We start from the raw sequence: 17,112 nt of genomic DNA, 5'->3' as shown, positions 1-17,112 counted from the left end.
AATATGTTCTCCGAGACTATAACGATGAAGAGGCACGGAAGATTAGGAAATTATCCTTATCCTATCCTCTCCCACCAAAAGCCAAAGAAGTGACATTTAAAATATGAAATATTTATATCGAATCACTTCCTACATGTAAAATGTAACTGGGAAAGTAACTCTTGTTTTCTGTGAGAGCGATATTAGAGACGGTTGAACATATTTTCTTTCAGTGTGAACTGATGAATGACTTTTGTCTTTTCAATGCTGGCTTCAATCTAAAGGTATACTGCTGCCCCCATTAAATGAAATGTCAATTAAAGCTGGAATATTGTTTAAAGGATAAGAATTTAGAGTTCTTGATAAATAACTTGATTGAACATTGTAAAAGTTTTATTCATAGGTGTAAGTATTTAAAGGTCAAACCCCACATCAGCGGTTGGAAAAATGAGCTTTAGCTTTTTGCTACATCTCAAATGCTTGACAAAAGGAAAACGCCAAGAGACTCTGCTTTTGGGTGACATAGGCTACTGATGCCTTTTCTGGACAAGCCTTTGGATTGAACTGGAAGCCCAACTAAAACTGTTGGCTGTTAAAATGAACAAATTACACCTTATGAAATGTGGGTTGGTATATTGAAGAGCAGCACTCCCTTTCTCAACACCACACAAGGAGCTTGTAATCCCCTATAAACCCACTGGAACACTAGCCCTCCCAGAATGCAGTTACTTGTGGTAACCAGCCCACTGCTACTAGTCATAGTTCCATTATCCTTACAGTTCCCAGAACAGCTACTGGTCATGTCATAACCTCTGCTATAATTGTCATTTATAGGTTCATTTTTGGAGTGGTTGTGCATCTCTTCCCCCCCCCCCCAAAAAAAAGGCAGATGGCCACCCACCCAGAGCAGGATGTCCTTCCTCACTGCTGTCACCTCAATGCATGCCCTTGGGAATTGTTGGGTAGCTGTATAGACCCATCTGTAAAGTACCCTGATATAACTTATGATTGGACACCAAAATTCAAATGACAGAACTTCAGCCTTGTATAACCACCTTCTGAGGGGTGACCTTGGTCAGAACACACGCGCTTTAAGCTAAACCACGACAGCAACATCACATTAGGGATCACATTTATTTCAACACTGAACACCGTACAAAATGCATTATTCTCTGTAGACACTTGCAACTGCAATTAATTGAAAGTAGTGCACACCGGCTCAACCGCAAGGGCAAAACAGGGCTGACGTTACAGGAGGATCTTCACTGGCAGCAGGCGGTGTCACAAGTTTTCCCTTTGCAAACACATCCAGAGGCGCATTTGGTGCAGCCGGATGGGCAGCATGGGCAGCAGCCTGCAATAACAGCAAAGGAATTAGTGACAATTCAGTGGTCAAGTAATATGGAGTCTATTGTAGGGATGGACCAGACAGCTGCCACCCTAAAATTTAAGGACATGAACGCAAGTCGGAGCATATTTCCGAAAACGCAGCAGGTGTTGGTCAAATGTGGTCCGTTGGGAGTTAAATTTTGATGTTGCAGCTCATTAAGCAAATTAGAGGCACCTGGGCAGCCTTCATTTTATTTAAAAATGTGATTTCAGATAATACAAAACTTCCCACATTAATAAAAGTGAAACATTTTAAATTCCAGCCTACATCACTAGGCTCTTTGCAGAGTACTGAGGAAATATTAAAAAAAACGTATCGATTCGGGGACATTGCATCCAATAGTCACCCTGAAAAGGGTGAAATAAAAAAATACCATACAGGCTACTCTCGCCGTGTAGTCGAAGTAAGGATGCCATTTGACTTACTCTTCTTGCAGCTGGTGCAGGAGCAGTTTGTGCAAGTACAGGATCCTCCACAGTTGCAGGTTCCACCTGGAAAACAAAACCAAGCCAGATTAGCGTCACATTGTCCGCTAATGGCAAAATACTCCGACAAAACACTACACCACAGGATAAACGTAACTGTTCAGCAAAAAAAATAAAAATAAATAAACTTACTCTTGGAGCAGTCGCAAGGATCCATTTTTTTCAGTTGATTTCGCTGGTCTTCGTGTGAAGGTGCTGTGTCTCGGGTCTTAGTTGAGTCGAGTGTTGTGGCTGCCAGAGAATGGGCGGCGCTTTTATGGCGTCCTGGGGACAACAGGACCGCGTGCAAACTGCGCCTGTCACGCTGCACGCACGCATGTAGGAGGAAGAGGTTTGTGCACACGACTTGTTGGTTAACCAGCGAGACGAGAGCAGAGATTCCCAGGCGAGGACGAGTTGGCGAGTTGTCTGAACATTAATAGGAATACATAAGACCCCGAGACCCCCTCCCCCATCCCTGGCGACACGAATAATTAACGAGAAAAACATCATTATAGCAGTAGAACACATGGTACGAAAGTTTATTTATTTATTTTATTTCAGTTTTATTTGTTTATCTGTGTGATTTGACATATGATTGTGTTTTTGATTTTGATATTATTTGATTGATTCCCTGCACTACTCTTTGTCCAGTGTTTTTCGTTCCTATAAAGACGTAGCTTACATTAAGTAGTAATCTATCTATCTATCTATCTATCTATATATCTATCTATCTATCTATCTATCTATCTATCTATCTATCTATCTATCTATCTATCTATCTATCTATCTATCTATATATCTGTCTGTCTATCTGTCTGTCTATCTATCTATCTATCTATCTATCTATCTATCTATCTATCTATCTATCTATCTATATAGCTGTCTGTCTGTCTGTCTGTCTGTCTATCTGTCTATCTATCTATCTATCTATCTATCTATATATCTGTCTGTCTGTCTGTCTATCTATCTATCTATCTGTCTGTCTGTCTGTCTGTCTGTCTATCTATCTATCTATCTGTCTGTCTGTCTGTCTGTCTGTCTGTCTATCTATCTATCTATCTGTCTGTCTGTCTGTCTATCTGTCTATCTATCTATCTATCTATCTATCTATCTATCTATCTGTCTGTCTGTCTATCTGTCTGTCTGTCTATCTATCTATCTATCTATCTATCTATCTATCTGTCTGTCTATCTGTCTGTCTGTCTATCTATCTATCTATCTATCTATCTATCTATCTATCTGTCTATCTATATAGCTGTCTGTCTATCTATCTATCTATCTATCTATCTATCTATCTAGCTGTCTGTCTGTCTGCCTGTCTGTCTATCTGTCTATCTATCTATCTATCTATCTATCTATCTATCTATCTATCTGTCTGTCTGTCTGTCTGTCTATCTATCTATCTATCTATCTATCTATCTATCTATCTATCTATCTATCTACAGGTAGCCTATTTACTCACAACATGAAAGCTAATAATAAAGTTTAAAATAAAGAGTTAAGGATCGGCTAAATGCAATCTAGTAAGTATGCTACACATAATGGACCAGACAGTAAAAGCTGTGTCTAAATTAGAGACTATAGTCCTTGTATTGTTATTTTTTTTTGATTAGGCTATATTTTCACATATAGCCTAACATTATGCTTAAATATTCAAAGGGGGAAATAATGATCTGCTTCATTGTTTGTCCTACACGATAAGAAGGCTAATTTACTAAGGCTAAGGCCTGCACTTATTTTACACTTTGATATGACATCCCTTACTATTTAATCGGTTTTAATCGACCGTGGGATCCGTAGGGTCTCTGTAATGTTATAGGTAGCCTAGCTAGGTTATACAGACCTAAGTCTTAATGTTAGGTTATTTGGTCTGTTCTCGATAATGAAAATGTCATGTCATGGTGACGTTCAACATTTTAGCATAATTATTTGCGGACGTCCCATCACATTTTCTGTATTGTTTGGTGTTTTCGGTCCTGTGCAGTGTGCACACGGTACAAACAAACAAAGAGAGGGAGCAGTTTGCCAAATCTTTTGCGTTGCTCCCTCTGCTCCCTCCCTCCCGCTGCTCTGCACCCGGCCGCTTCACCCAACGCTCGTGAGCAAACCAGAGTAAATAGACTATTGTAACACGCTGCCTTTACGTACGGTGTGCTGTAGGAAATATCTGATTCACAAATCGAGTGCACAAAACTTATTTTTTTCTTGACGCTCTAGAGGCCATCGTAGCCTACAAAATGGTCAACGACGTTTAAGCATAGTAAGCAAGTAAATAAGCATTTTTACAGTTTTACGCTGAAATTGAACAGGCTGAACAGAAGTCAATCTAGACTGGGCAACGTTAGGCTGTTGTTTTTCACTTCAATAAAAAAACAGGCTAACGTTACTTATATGCGAATGGTATGTCTTCATGTCGCGTTATGTCCGCTTGTTACGTTTATCTAGCACACATTTTCACAGGTGGGTGACTTTTTACTTTCACAACTCTCGGATGTAGGAGCTTGTGATGGGAGCCTGAATGCAGCATTGCCCCTTTTTTTGCGCTCGCCACTGTCCGGGTGTTGTCCGTTATTTCCACATAATAATGAGACGTTATGTGATGTGACCGATGTGAATAACTGTGGATAACGAAATAAAAGATTTACAGCTTTGAATTTTATTTATATATTTAAAAAACAACTACAATATCAATGAATGTATAATAATCACACCACATAAATCACAGTACACATGGCATGAGAATAAATGTGGTATATAGTGTAAAGTTATTTATATATTGCACATTGTTAATGTTACGGTTGAGAAGGCCATATCTACCTTATACACTGAGCACTGAGCAGGCCCATATATGTTTTGTTGTGTGTAGTAACCTAACTTTATTCTAAATTTAAAAAAGGATCCCACAGTCCCAAAAAATACAAAATTACACAGGAAAGTGTATAAATGATACGCATAAAAATGTAACAAATGTACCCTTGGGTTTTAGTATTTCACTCAATTAGTGTAAGTGCAATTCCTTAAATGGAAATAAAAGAATATGTGATGCTGTCATGAAAAATCGTATCTAACTTTCAGGATGATTATGGGGAAAAACAACAAATATTGAAACATATAGCACCCATAAAGTGTAAAGGACCAATAAGTACGAATGGATGTGACAGTTACTGTTGTTTTCAATTTCCTGTATGTAGCCTAAACTCAGTTTCTGTCATTTCTGATTGCACAATCAGCTATTTGATTGTGTGAACCGACATAATTACAGATGATGTGATTGTTATCAGAGACACATCAGTTGTAATTATGATTTATTATTTAAACAGGATGTTGGAGAGTACGTGATAAGTGTTGTATTGTAAGTAGGCCTATAATAAATGCAAAACTCCTTCAAACTCAATAAGCCCGGATTCCTAACTTTGTCTGTTTGGATTCTCACTTAGTTAAACGTGAAGGTATTAATATGTCATTCATCCTTTGTTTATGAATCCCAAGTCACTGGTTGGTAAGACATGAGGGCACTGCAAACTGCACAGAGAGGTGCTGATTGTGTCAGCGAGCTCTAGAGGGAGACATCTGCACATTTAAAGGCTTTATATTGCGAGAGCCGTCCTTGTGGGACAGTTTTGAACTGTTTAGTTCTTGAATTACTCATCAGGTATTTCAGGTGCACATTTTAAAAAGGCAATCTACATTTTTAACTTGTCTTGTCTGCAGAAAACCATTTAATCAGCAAAGTACCGGTATGAATGGAAGAAATCTGTCTGTGGATGCATAAAATACAATCTTTGTTGTAATATTTATACATAATGTACTTTGAAGGAGCACGTAACCAAAACATGAGCACAATATACATCTGTTAACAATTTAGAAAAGTATACAGTACATTAGAGATACATGTGTTGGTATACAAGTAATATAAGTGATAATGGATTAAAACTAATAGAAAATAGAGTGGAACAAGAATCTTTTGCATGAGAACATTCACCATCTTGTTCAGATTTTCTGATTGAATAATTAGTCAATTGACAGAAATTAATTGACTTCTATTTTTTGACACTTCAAATACTTTAGGTCTTTAATGCAGGACTTTGACTTGTCACAGAGTAGCTTTACAGTGTGGTGTCAGTACTTTAAGTAAAGGATGTAAATACTTACTCCACCACTGGTGTGTGTGTGTGTGTGTGTGTGTGTGTGTGTGTGTGTGTGTGTGTGTGTGCTGTCACTGAGCTCCTTGAAATTTGCAGAGCATGCTGGGATCTTGTTCCACCTGTCTCTTTGGATTCCTCCATAGCCTACTTGCCAGCTTCCAGAAAAAATAGTTATTCTGGGAAAGCTCATACATATGAGCAGGAGGTGTGGTTCTTTCTCCACTAAACAATTTGCTACATTAAGCCACGTGCTTTCTGTGTAAATCATATGCTGGTGGACCTGCCGTCTGGAGGAAGGAGGACTTGTCCACTTTATCAGAAGGTTCACACACTTTTGAGGTCCTAAAGCAGGTCAGTTCAGCAGACATTCAGCCATGAGCGCTTTTCAAAATCCTGACAGCTTTTTGGAATTTCTGAGAGTGACTGCAGAGATTTACACTGAAATCATTTTAGTTTAATAAATCTGTCAACAAGGTGAAAATGTTTTTAAGAGTGTGTGATATTTATATATACAGTGGGGAGAACAAGTACTTGATACACTGCCGATTTTGCAGGTTTTCCCACGTAAAAAGCATGTAGAAGTCTGTAATTTTTATCATAGGTACTCTTCAACTGTGAGTGACGGAATCTAAAACAAAAATCCGGAAAATCACATTGTATGATTTTTAAGTAATTAATTTGCATTTTATTGCTTGACATAAGTATTTGATCAGAAAAGCAGAACTTAATATTTGGTACAGAAACCTTTGTTTGCAATTACAGAGATCATACATTTCCTGTAGTTCTTGACCAGGTTTGCACACACTGCAGTAGGGATTTTGGCCCACTCATCCATACAGACCTTCTCCAGATCCTTCAGGTTTCGGGGCTGTCGCTGGGCAATACGGACTTTCAGCTCCCTCCAAAGATTTTCTATTGGGTTCAGGTCTGGAGACTGGCTGGGCCACTCCAGGACCTTGAGATGCTTCTTACGGAGCCACTCCTCAGTTGCCCTGGCTGTGTGTTTCAGGTCGTTGTCATGCTGGAAGACCCAGCCACGACCCATCTTCAATGCTCTTACTGAGGGAAGGAGGTTGTTGGCCAAGATCTCGCGATACATGGCCCCATCCATTCTCCCCTCAATACAGTGCAGTCGTCCAGTCCCCTTTGCAGAAAAGCATCCCCAAAAAATGATGTTTCCACCTCCATGCTTCACGGTTGGGATGGTGCTTTTGGGGTTATACTCATCCTTCTTCTTCCTCCAAACACAGCGAGTGGAGTTTAGACCAAAAAGCTCTATTTCTGTCTCATCAGACCACATGACCTTCTCCCATTCCTCCTCTGGATCATCCAGATGGTCATTGGCAAACTTCAGACGGGCCTGGACATGCACTGGCTTGAGCAGGGGGACCTTGCGTGCGCTGCAGGATTTTAATCCATGACAGCGTAGTGTGTTACTAATGGTTTTCTTTGAGACTGTTGTCCCAGCTCTCTTCAGGTCATTGACCAGGTCCTGCCGTGTAGCTCTGGGCTGATCCCTCACCTTCCTCATGATCATTGATGCCCCACAAGGTGAGATCTTGCATGGAGCCCCAGACCGAGGGAGATTGACCGTCATCTTGAACTTCTTCCATTTTCTAATAATTGCGCCAGTTGTTGCCTTCTCACCAAGCTGCTTGCCTATTGTCCTGTAGCCCATCCCAGCCTTGTGCAGGTCTACAATTTTATCCCTGATGTCCTTACACAGCTCTCTGGTCTTGGCCATTGTGGAGAGGTTGGAGTCTGTTTGATTGAGTGTGTGGACAGGTGTCTTTTATACAGGTAATGAGTTCAAACAGGTGCAGTTAATACAGGTAATGAGTGGAGAACAGGAGAGCTTCTTAAAGAAAAACTAACAGGTCTGTGAGAGCTGGTATTCTTACTGGTTGGTAGGTGATCAAATACTTATATCATGCAATAAAATGCAAATTAATTATTTAAAAATCAAACAATGTGATTTTCTGGATTTTTGTTTTAGATTCCGTGTGTCTTTGTAAGTAGAAAAACTTGCAAAATCGGCAGTGTATCAAATACTTGTTCTCCCAACTGCATATTAAAGGCAACTGTCCTACATAATCATTGTTCCGCTGCTATATTTGTCCAATTTATACCAGTAACATTTGGCTGCTATGTATCACAGTGCATGGCTGGTGATTCTGGAGTCAAACATTTGGGTTTAGCAAAATTACGTCATCCTGTATTTTAAGCATAGGCCAACATATGAGGTGAAGAGTCCAGCATAAACAGGTTGCAATAAAATTTGAAATAAGCCATTTGTGGTGGAAGAAGTATTCAGATATTTGACTAAAGTAAAAGTAGCAATACCTACATTGTAAAAATACTCCGTTACACGTAAAAGTCCTGCATTCAAAATCAAAGTACATAAGTATTCATTATTTACTCAAAGGTACTCATTATGCAGAATGGTCTGTTTCAGAATCCTACATATATTATTGGATTATAATTATTGATGCATTCATGTATTCATCACTCTAATATTGCAGCAGTTAAATGTGGAGCACATTTAAAATATTGTATATACTATAATAATACATCATAAATTATTAGTGGATTTATATATTCTAGTAATAGTTTGCAGATGCAAAGTAACTAATGCTTTTAAATAAATGTAGTGAAGTAAACAGTACAGTATTTGCCTCCAAAATGTAGTGGAGTAGAAGTATAAAGTAATAAATGTAAATACTCAAGTAAAGTACCTCAAAATTATACTTAAGTACAGTGCTTGAGTAAATGTTAGTTACATTCCACCACTGACCATTATAAAGATAATAAAAAAAGGTCAAGCTGTGGCCGGGTTGGCTCAGTGGGTAGAGCAGGCGCACGTATACTGAGAGGCTTATGCCTTGACCTAACCCTTTCTCACCTAGCTGTCCTGTCAAATTAAAGGCAGAAAAGCCCAAAAAATTATCTTTAAAAAAAAAAAAAATGGTCAAGCTGAGAACATCACCCGGGCGACTACTTTGCTGAGAGAAAAGCTATATCCTGCATGGAATTCCTTAGCGGGACAGAGACGTTTTCTGCAAGCACATTCCTGCAGTTCTACTCATTGCATGAACTCCCCATATATGTGGCTGCTTAACTACTAACTATTATCGACAGTGTCCCTGTTTTCACAGTGATTAGCATCGCATGGTTATTCCCTAATAGAGGTGTGGGGGGTATCTTTGTTGAATAGACTGATTGGGTCAGAGAGTAGTTTATTAATCATGTTAAACAGAGCACATCAGACGCAGCTTTTGATAACCACAGAAACAAGCTCAGGAATTTGGTCTAATCATCATCATCAGCAACCAGAGTGAAGGGGTGCTGCTTTCATTTGCAGTAGAGTCCAGTCCACAAGCATTCACTCTAACAAGTACAGTTATATTAACCACTATCACACTCTTACACCTATCAAAGATGAAAGAGAACAAGCCAAATCGTGTTGTGAGGGAAAATAACTGGATAGAATTCTGTTAAAAACTTCCAAAACCTATGTGTGCAAAGGTAGTTAGTATTGTGTGTTAGATATTAACAATCTGTTTCTTTGTTAATACTCCTTTAAATTCCAATCACAACTGAATGGCTTTGCAATTTAAACACATTGTGTATACTGTGTCCACGCTTTACATGCCAGAATTGAATGTTAACATATTTACACACTTACATTTACACACAAAAAACATCTTCCAAGTCATCCCTCTTTTTTTTTTTTTAGGTTATTCTGTTCTAGATGTTTACCATTGGCACTAACATGGCCAAGACAGACAGCTTACATACACAATACACATTTGATATTGCAACATGAAACGGCAACATATAAGGAAAAAAAGAAAAATCTATAAAAATCTATAGTTACAAGACAATTAAATTAAAGCATCATACCTGTACAAATGGCTATTTAATGCAAGCCACTATATCTTTGCCATATAGGTCAAAACGCTCCAATGTCCCCTTCTTTAACCCCTCTATTAAGCGCAAGATTGATCACACAGTACATTTCACTCTCTTCACAGACTGTGCCATGGATCATGTGCTGAACATTGCTGACAATTACATCTGCACTCCTTATGTTTACCCGGCCTCATGGCCCGAGGACTGGGCTCCGCGTCAGATAATCAGCCTGTGGGTGCTGACCAACCTGGGAGCATTGCTGATTTACCTGGGCTTCGGCGCTCTTAGCTTCTACTACGTGTTTGACCACAAGCTCATGAACCATCCACAGTTTATCAAGGTTGGGTAGACCATTTTAAAAGGTTAAAGAAATGAATTGGCGGTTTTAACTATTAGTGACTGAGACTGTTTTTTATTTTTTTTATTTAAACCTACATTGTGTAATTTTTTGAGTTGATTCTTAGCAAAAAAACCTTCGTTCTTTCACAAATATGTACTCATTCATGTGTAATTGCTTCCACCAACTAATCAAAGTATTCTTGTAAGCGTAGAATCTGACGTTCAGAATCATTCAGAATACATACGAGCGAGTCGCTCGAATGACGGCAGCCATGTAGCGCCGCCATCTTTAAAATACATTAGCCAAAGAGGGACAAACCTCCGCATTTCGCCCTCTTACACCTATTGGTACCGTGACGAATGCCACGGGGAGATTACTCGCCAGGGAGAAGCGAGAAAGAGAATTAAAACGACATCGCGACAGGCAAAGCAACAAGACCAAAGTTAATATTGGAGTGGCTAGAACAGCTGCGAGTAAACGATGGAGAGAGCTAATGTAGGGTTCGGCCACCGTAGGAGGAAGGGCTAGAAAGTCATATTCAGTTGGTTGTCATATACAATTTCACCGCTAGATGGGAGAAATTCTTACACAATGTAGCTTTAAGATAACAAAAGACATAAATAACAATACCAATGCAAACTTCTCCCGAATCCTAACTTTGTGTCTTTGTCCCAACGACAGAACCAGGTAAGAAAAGAGATTCAACTAGGAATAGCCTCCATCTTCTGGATGAGCTTCCCCACTGTCGCCCTTTTCTTCTGGGAGATCAAGGGACACAGCCAACTTTATGACAACATCAGCGAATCTTCTCTGGGTGAGACAACGGTTACCTGAAACATTCAAACCCAGGCCATAGTTCCACTCAAGATTGAAATGAAAGTTATTTGATTAGCCACGAATCAAATATTTCTCATTTTAAAACAGGTTATTAAACATTAAGTCCTAATGAGATCCATTAACCTACTTGGTTGTTTCTCTTTCAGGCTGGCCTGGGGTGTACCTGAGCATTACTGGTTTCTTGTTCTTTACTGACATGTGTATCTACTGGATACACCGTTCCATGCACCATAGGAGCATTTACAAGGTGAGCTTGAACTTGTTTATGGCTAGTTTAAAGGAACATGAGTGATATTACTCCAACTCTGAGCGAACTCCAGACGAACTCTGCTCCTCACCACGGGGCTTCTCAGGTGCTGTGAGCAAATCACTCCGCCCAAGTAGCAGTGCTTCGCCTTCTGAGAATATAGTTCCCAGTATGTATACGGTTAGAAGATGGCTGTGTCTCATGTGACGTTGTTATTTGTTCACGCTGTGACTATACAAATCACAACATGTAAATAGGAAAATGTTGCCGTTATTTTGTTACTTATTGGGAGCAGTAGGCTAGATGGAGCCGGTTACCTCCAGGGTCTGTGCTAAGCTAGGCTGACGGTCGGTGCGACATAGAGTTACGACACACACGAATATGAGAAGGGTGTGTATGGACTTATCTAACTCTGGGGGATACGGTGAATAAGCTAAAGTCCCAATAAGTCGGCGTGTTCCTTTAAAGCTGCTCTAAGCAATATTATTTCCATAAACAATGAACCAAATGGCAGTGTAATGTGAAAGGGATCACTTGTAGTGATGAACCCAGAGAGTTATCACCTAACTCTGCAGAGCATGTGAGCATCTTTTAGCTCTTTGTGTTGGTTTTACAGCCGACAACTTTACTGTTGTGGTTCAGTCTCACCGCTCTCATCAGCTGGATTTCAGCAGCAGGCAGCTGTTTCCAGGAGAAAAGCTCTGATAAACCCACTTTACAATACTTGCTCAGAAGCAAAGTAAGCAGCTAGCTGGTCAAACAAGTGGAGCATTTAGCTGCTAAAGAGCTGTGGGGGCACGGTGGCTCAGTGGTTAGCACTGCTGCCTCACAGAAAGTAGGACACTGCAGATCTCCGTTCTGGGCAGAGTTCGATCCCTTTCTGTGCGGAGTTTGCACATTCTCCCCGTGTCTGTGTGGGTTTCCTCCCACCATAAAGACATGCATTCTCGGTAACTAGGACTGGAGTTGAACAATTGGCTAACAATGGCACATTTACAGAAATGCTGATTAATGTGCATTGTCCTAATAAAAAAAAAAGGACATTTTGTTCAAGACCAAAAAAATAGCCAAAAGGAGATTGAATATTACATTTATCAGGTGGACACAAAGATGACACACAAGCAACTGATCTACAACTCAATATATGAAAACAGTAACTGTACATTTTTATCACACATATTAGTTAGATGGCTCACTTGTTTGGAATTAAAAATAGGTTTCCATTTGAAGACAGGCTTAATATATAGACAACTTCTCTTTCTCCCCCTCAGCACTTACATAAGCAGCACCATATATTCAAGATCCCTTCGCCTTTTGCCAGCCATGCTTTCCACCCACTCGACGGCTTCCTGCAGAGCTTACCCTATCACGTCTACCCATTCATCTTCCCCCTCCACAAGGTAGTGGTCTACTTGTCACTCTTTAATAAACGTTTTGACGTTAGGTCTGAGGAGTAACCGTATTGTAAATGTAAATTTGTAAATGATATTGTAAAAGGACTACACAAGCTCCAATGCATTTTTCACAATGTTAAATTATTGCAGGTCCAGCTGCATGTGGACAAATTTTGAAGTTTGCTTAAAGTGATCATATTATGCTTTTTGGCTTTTTCCCTTTCCTTTATTGTGTTTATATATATATATATATATATATATATATATATATATATATATATATATATATATATATACACACACACACACACACACACATCTTTTTGTGCATGTTATAGGTATACAAAGTGAAAAAGCCCAAAGGGACTTACCATCTCCAACAGAAAACACTGTTCACAAACTGCTCCAAACAGCTCTATTGTAGTCCAGCCTTTATTTCCATGACGACCGTGCGTCATGACACGTTATAATGCTCGCCTAGCTGCTAGCGTGACACTCCCTCATACTCTCCAACTGACTAGCTAGCAGTACTTACTGAGCATGTGCGACTCCCAACAAAGATGGAACAGAAGTGAGATGTCTCACTCTGTAGCTAAAACAGAGAGCTCAACACACAGGGTGAAAAGAGGAGCTGCAGCAATGTGCAGTACAACAAATATATGGTGTTTTCTGAAAATTAAACCACATAAACCTATTCTGGTACAACCTCTAAATACAATTATGTACCTAAAAAATGAGCATAATATGAGCACTTTTAAAAAAGTAGTGAAAAAACAGCAATGAATTCCAAAAAGTACATTATTAACTTGATGCAAACTCTACTTAACTGTAACATGTTTTGGATATGTACATTTCAGGTGGTCTACCTCTCACTATTTGTCTTTGTCAACATCTGGACCATTTCTATACATGATGGGGACTACCGCATCCCGGCCCCCTGATATGTCTGATCAATGGTGCTGCTCACCACGTAGACCATCATCTCTTCTTCAACTACAACTATGGACAATACTTTACACTCTGGGACCGTCTAGGGGGATCCTACCGACACCCCTCAGCCCTGCTGGGTAGGGGGCCACATGACCACATTCGCAAGCTCGTGGCAGAGGCTGCACACACACAGTGACGATGGAGCTACAGCCAGGACTTTTTTTCTGGTTTAAAACTCTCAGGGAGGTTCCTACAGCGGTGCTCAGCCTGGGTCACGAAGCAAGAGACAATCGCATCAGATGTAAAATCAAGCCATCAAAAGCAAAAATGAGAAAAAGAGAGACATGGAATGTTTTTCCACACAGTTGTGAAAACGTTAAATACAAAAAAAATGAAAGCACGTTTGGAGGGAATTACATTTTTCTCATAGGTTTCTGGATGAAATGGTTAAATGTGCTGCCTAGAGATAACCAAGCTGGAAAGAAGACTGTACCAAAGTGTACTGAAGTGCCAATGTGTACACATTTTTAGTAAGCAAAGAAAAAAATAATAATACTTTTACACAGAGCAAACACAGTATCTGTGTGAATGTCCACTGTCTTCCTCACTTTCTGGATTCAACACAAAATAATGTTTTTTTTTTTTTTTAAAACACACAGAACAATTGGAACTTTTCATTTATGTTATTACAAAGTTATTTTATATTCATAAAGACCACAATATAAACCCAATACTAATGTGAAATACATGTATGCATAATTTCTGCTTAGCTGAAAGTGGAACATCCTGCAAATCCTTCAAAAGACACAATACAATGCAAAGAGAAGGTGAATAACGTGTGTCTGAATCCGGTGTCCTCGTGCACGTGTTTTTCTGTCTTACAGTCCGATTCCAGATTAGTCTTTCAGCTGCCGGTGCTCGGCGTGTTTTCATGCAGGCTCTGCAGGGCGAGGTCTGTCCACTTCATCTCTTGTTCTTTCACAGACTCTGTGGAGCCTCCGTTGTCCTGCTCAGCCTCAGGCAACTCACTCTGACAGAGAACAGGGGAGACAAGATGCCATGAAAAACTTTCTATCAACAGTATGATGGTGTCAAGTCAAAAACTGAATATTTTGAAACAAAAGATGGATCCAAATCAAAAATAAAATAGGACTATTTTCTGTCAGAGGTTAAGGCAGGAGCTAATGGTTGCTCTGCTCATTATTGACACAACAACAACAACAACAACAACAACAACAAGCATGTAGAAAACTAATCTATTAGTAAGTGTCCGATAGCGTCAAACATGTTGTTAGCCTAAAAGAGGACTACTGTTAGTCTGTCACTAGATTTGAACAAGAACATAGAGTTTCCTTTTCTCACCATCATCAAAGCTGCATGCTCTCAGTTTTGGAGATTTGTGAGCCTGGCATACCAACTGACAACAGATCAAATTGCAATGGATTTCACCTAGGGTTCAAAATTAACTGGCAAGGGAATGTTCCAATTTTACCAGCCACTTAATAGAGTACACTTGTTTTTTTTGGCTGGTGAGTGAAGCAAATCTACCAGCATATTTTACCAGCATTTGGCTGGTGCCAATTATGAACCCTGGTGACCCAATTTCAACATACATTAACTTGAGGCTGCTTCCTAGCGTGCTTTATCAGATTATCGTTTGCCTGAAATACTGTACTAGGACCTGTTGAAGACAAAATCTCAGGGAGTGACCTCCACTCCTCAGCAACTGTCAAACCCGCTGGAAAACAATATGTATTCCTATACTCAAAAGGCGTTATTGACAAGCAGATAACAGATCGGGTTTGTCAAACTTATCCTCCTGAATGAAAACCAAATATTTTGTTCAAAATGTCGATGAGAAATGTCGGCCCCGGACTGTAAACAAACTCTATGAAATGCCTGTTGCTAATGCTAACAATAATCTGTTTGTACAGCATTTACCAGAGGGATGGTGACATCTTCATACGGCAGTCTGTCTTCCCTCCAGGCGTCATCAGTGAGGTCCAGGACTCTCCCATCTCGTTGAATTTCACTGTCCATTCTCCGAGCAAGGCTCCGGGGTCAAGCTGCGAAGAACTTCTCCTCTGACCAAGTTAGCCTCAAGCTAAATGCAACACTTAGCTAACACACTGTGGCAGAAGGTGGAGATAGCCAGACAAAGTCCACTGCTACCCTTACAAATATACCAGTTAGCCTACCAGACAATTAAAAAGTAACACACGGTTTGACAAAGTCTGTGACAACAGGCTTCAGCATGGGTCTATTTCTAGTTTTTAGCTTTCTGAGCAAAGGAGATGCGGTCATTGACGTATATAAACAGCAGGCGCTTGGTGATGATGTAAACCAATGATGGCTTCACGTACTTTAGAAAATACTGTGTTAAATAGCGGATTCCGTCACAGACAAAGAATAGGCTAATAATAATAATAATAATAATAATAATAATAATAATAATAATAATAATAATAATAAACAATAATAAAATAATAATAATAATAACTGTCAGCTTTATGCCAGCTAAAACCAGTGTACAAAAGCTTAATTCATGTTAAACGTATTCTGTATTTTATGTAAAAGTAACTTGATCAGGGAATAACCATAGACTGTATAATATTAACAGTCTATGGGAATAACCAGTAAGTTTCCATGACTGAAATACAACCATACAACCGGTCATCCCGGATATCCCGCCTACAACACATACCTAATGTTTTGTGGTTTCCATGGTAACCAGGCGTTGCGCTGTGCTCTCGTTACACAGCTAAATACATCGCACATTTGTGTTTGGTGTACTGCATTGAAGGTAACTATATTAAATTGATAGGCTTACGTGCAGTTTAGTGTCCCAAATTATTTTCCAAAAACTGAGTGTCCCAAATGATGAGGGTCTTATTTGAGACGGGTTAAGATTAAGGTTAGGGTTAGGGTTAGGGTTAGGGTTAGGGTAGCACAGGTGGATTAGCAGGTTCATAATTAATTAAGAACATTGTATGGGGAATTTGGGACACTAAACTGCAGGTATACCAAATTAATAATTTATTCATTAATTCGGAGAGTACATTTGGTGCTTACTGTATATTTGATGCTACTTTAGTCAGTTAGGTCAGCCGACAATTAGCTTAGCTAGTTACTTTAGCATCTAAGCTTGCCATCATTTCACTCAAGTTATCTAGAAAAATCTCCCTGTAGCGTTAGGTTAGACAAGGTTTTCTTTTAGAGTATAGGCTATACTTTTAAAATAGATACTCAAGAATAATCCGCTTTATATTGCGATTCCATTTAGAACTTTATCCAATGGTGTGTATTTTAACATCAAAGATAGCTGAGAATCTCTGTGCTTGTAAAATGTTGTCTTTATAAATCACCTGTAGAATGTTAAGACTCATAAAATTATTCTACAACTAAATATTTTCATTCTTGTGTATTCACGTGTTTCATACATTTGGCCTATATGATTTTAATGTTGCTAAT

At 39.4% G+C, this 17,112-nt stretch overlaps 2 protein-coding genes and 1 pseudogene across 2 annotated transcripts; 1 reads left to right on the top strand and 2 right to left on the bottom strand.

The window, feature by feature from the left end:
- Positions 1-1,094: 1,094 nt before the first annotated feature.
- On the bottom strand, positions 1,095-2,099 carry mt2 (metallothionein 2). The gene is made up of 3 exons (XM_078257850.1): positions 1,987-2,099; positions 1,795-1,860; positions 1,095-1,333 (listed from the first exon to the last, which is right to left on the bottom strand). The coding sequence occupies exons 1-3, from the start codon at positions 2,009-2,011 to the stop codon at positions 1,242-1,244; spliced, it is 183 nt and encodes a 60-aa protein (XP_078113976.1). The 5' UTR covers positions 2,012-2,099; the 3' UTR covers positions 1,095-1,241.
- A 7,924-nt stretch (positions 2,100-10,023) lies between these two features.
- On the top strand, positions 10,024-13,837 carry LOC144522620 (lathosterol oxidase-like; annotated as a pseudogene).
- Positions 12,392-15,975, bottom strand: anapc13 (anaphase promoting complex subunit 13). The gene is made up of 2 exons (XM_078257849.1): positions 15,583-15,975; positions 12,392-14,671 (listed from the first exon to the last, which is right to left on the bottom strand). The coding sequence occupies exons 1-2, from the start codon at positions 15,679-15,681 to the stop codon at positions 14,546-14,548; spliced, it is 225 nt and encodes a 74-aa protein (XP_078113975.1). The 5' UTR covers positions 15,682-15,975; the 3' UTR covers positions 12,392-14,545.
- Positions 15,976-17,112: the final 1,137 nt, after the last annotated feature.

Source organism: Sander vitreus, chromosome 8 (genome assembly GCF_031162955.1).
Source record: "Sander vitreus isolate 19-12246 chromosome 8, sanVit1, whole genome shotgun sequence".
Lineage (NCBI taxonomy): Eukaryota > Metazoa > Chordata > Actinopteri > Perciformes > Percidae > Sander > Sander vitreus.
Note: the sequence above shows the minus strand (reverse complement) of the source record. Positions and strands in the feature narration are given on the sequence as shown.

Excerpts from the sequence above, each read along its gene's own strand:
- mt2 (XM_078257850.1), bottom strand. The coding sequence starts at position 2,011 with ATGGATCCTTGCGACTGCTCCAAGA. Across the intron at positions 1,861-1,986 it reads TCCTTGCGACTGCTCCAAGA|GTGGAACCTGCAACTGTGGA; the intron begins GTAAGTTTATTT and ends TTTGTTTTCCAG. Across the intron at positions 1,334-1,794 it reads CTGCACCAGCTGCAAGAAGA|GCTGCTGCCCATGCTGCCCA; the intron begins GTAAGTCAAATG and ends CTGTTATTGCAG.
- anapc13 (XM_078257849.1), bottom strand. The coding sequence starts at position 15,681 with ATGGACAGTGAAATTCAACGAGATGGGAGAGTCCTGGACCTCACTGAT. Across the intron at positions 14,672-15,582 it reads AAGATGTCACCATCCCTCTG|AGTGAGTTGCCTGAGGCTGA; the intron begins GTAAATGCTGTA and ends GTTCTCTGTCAG.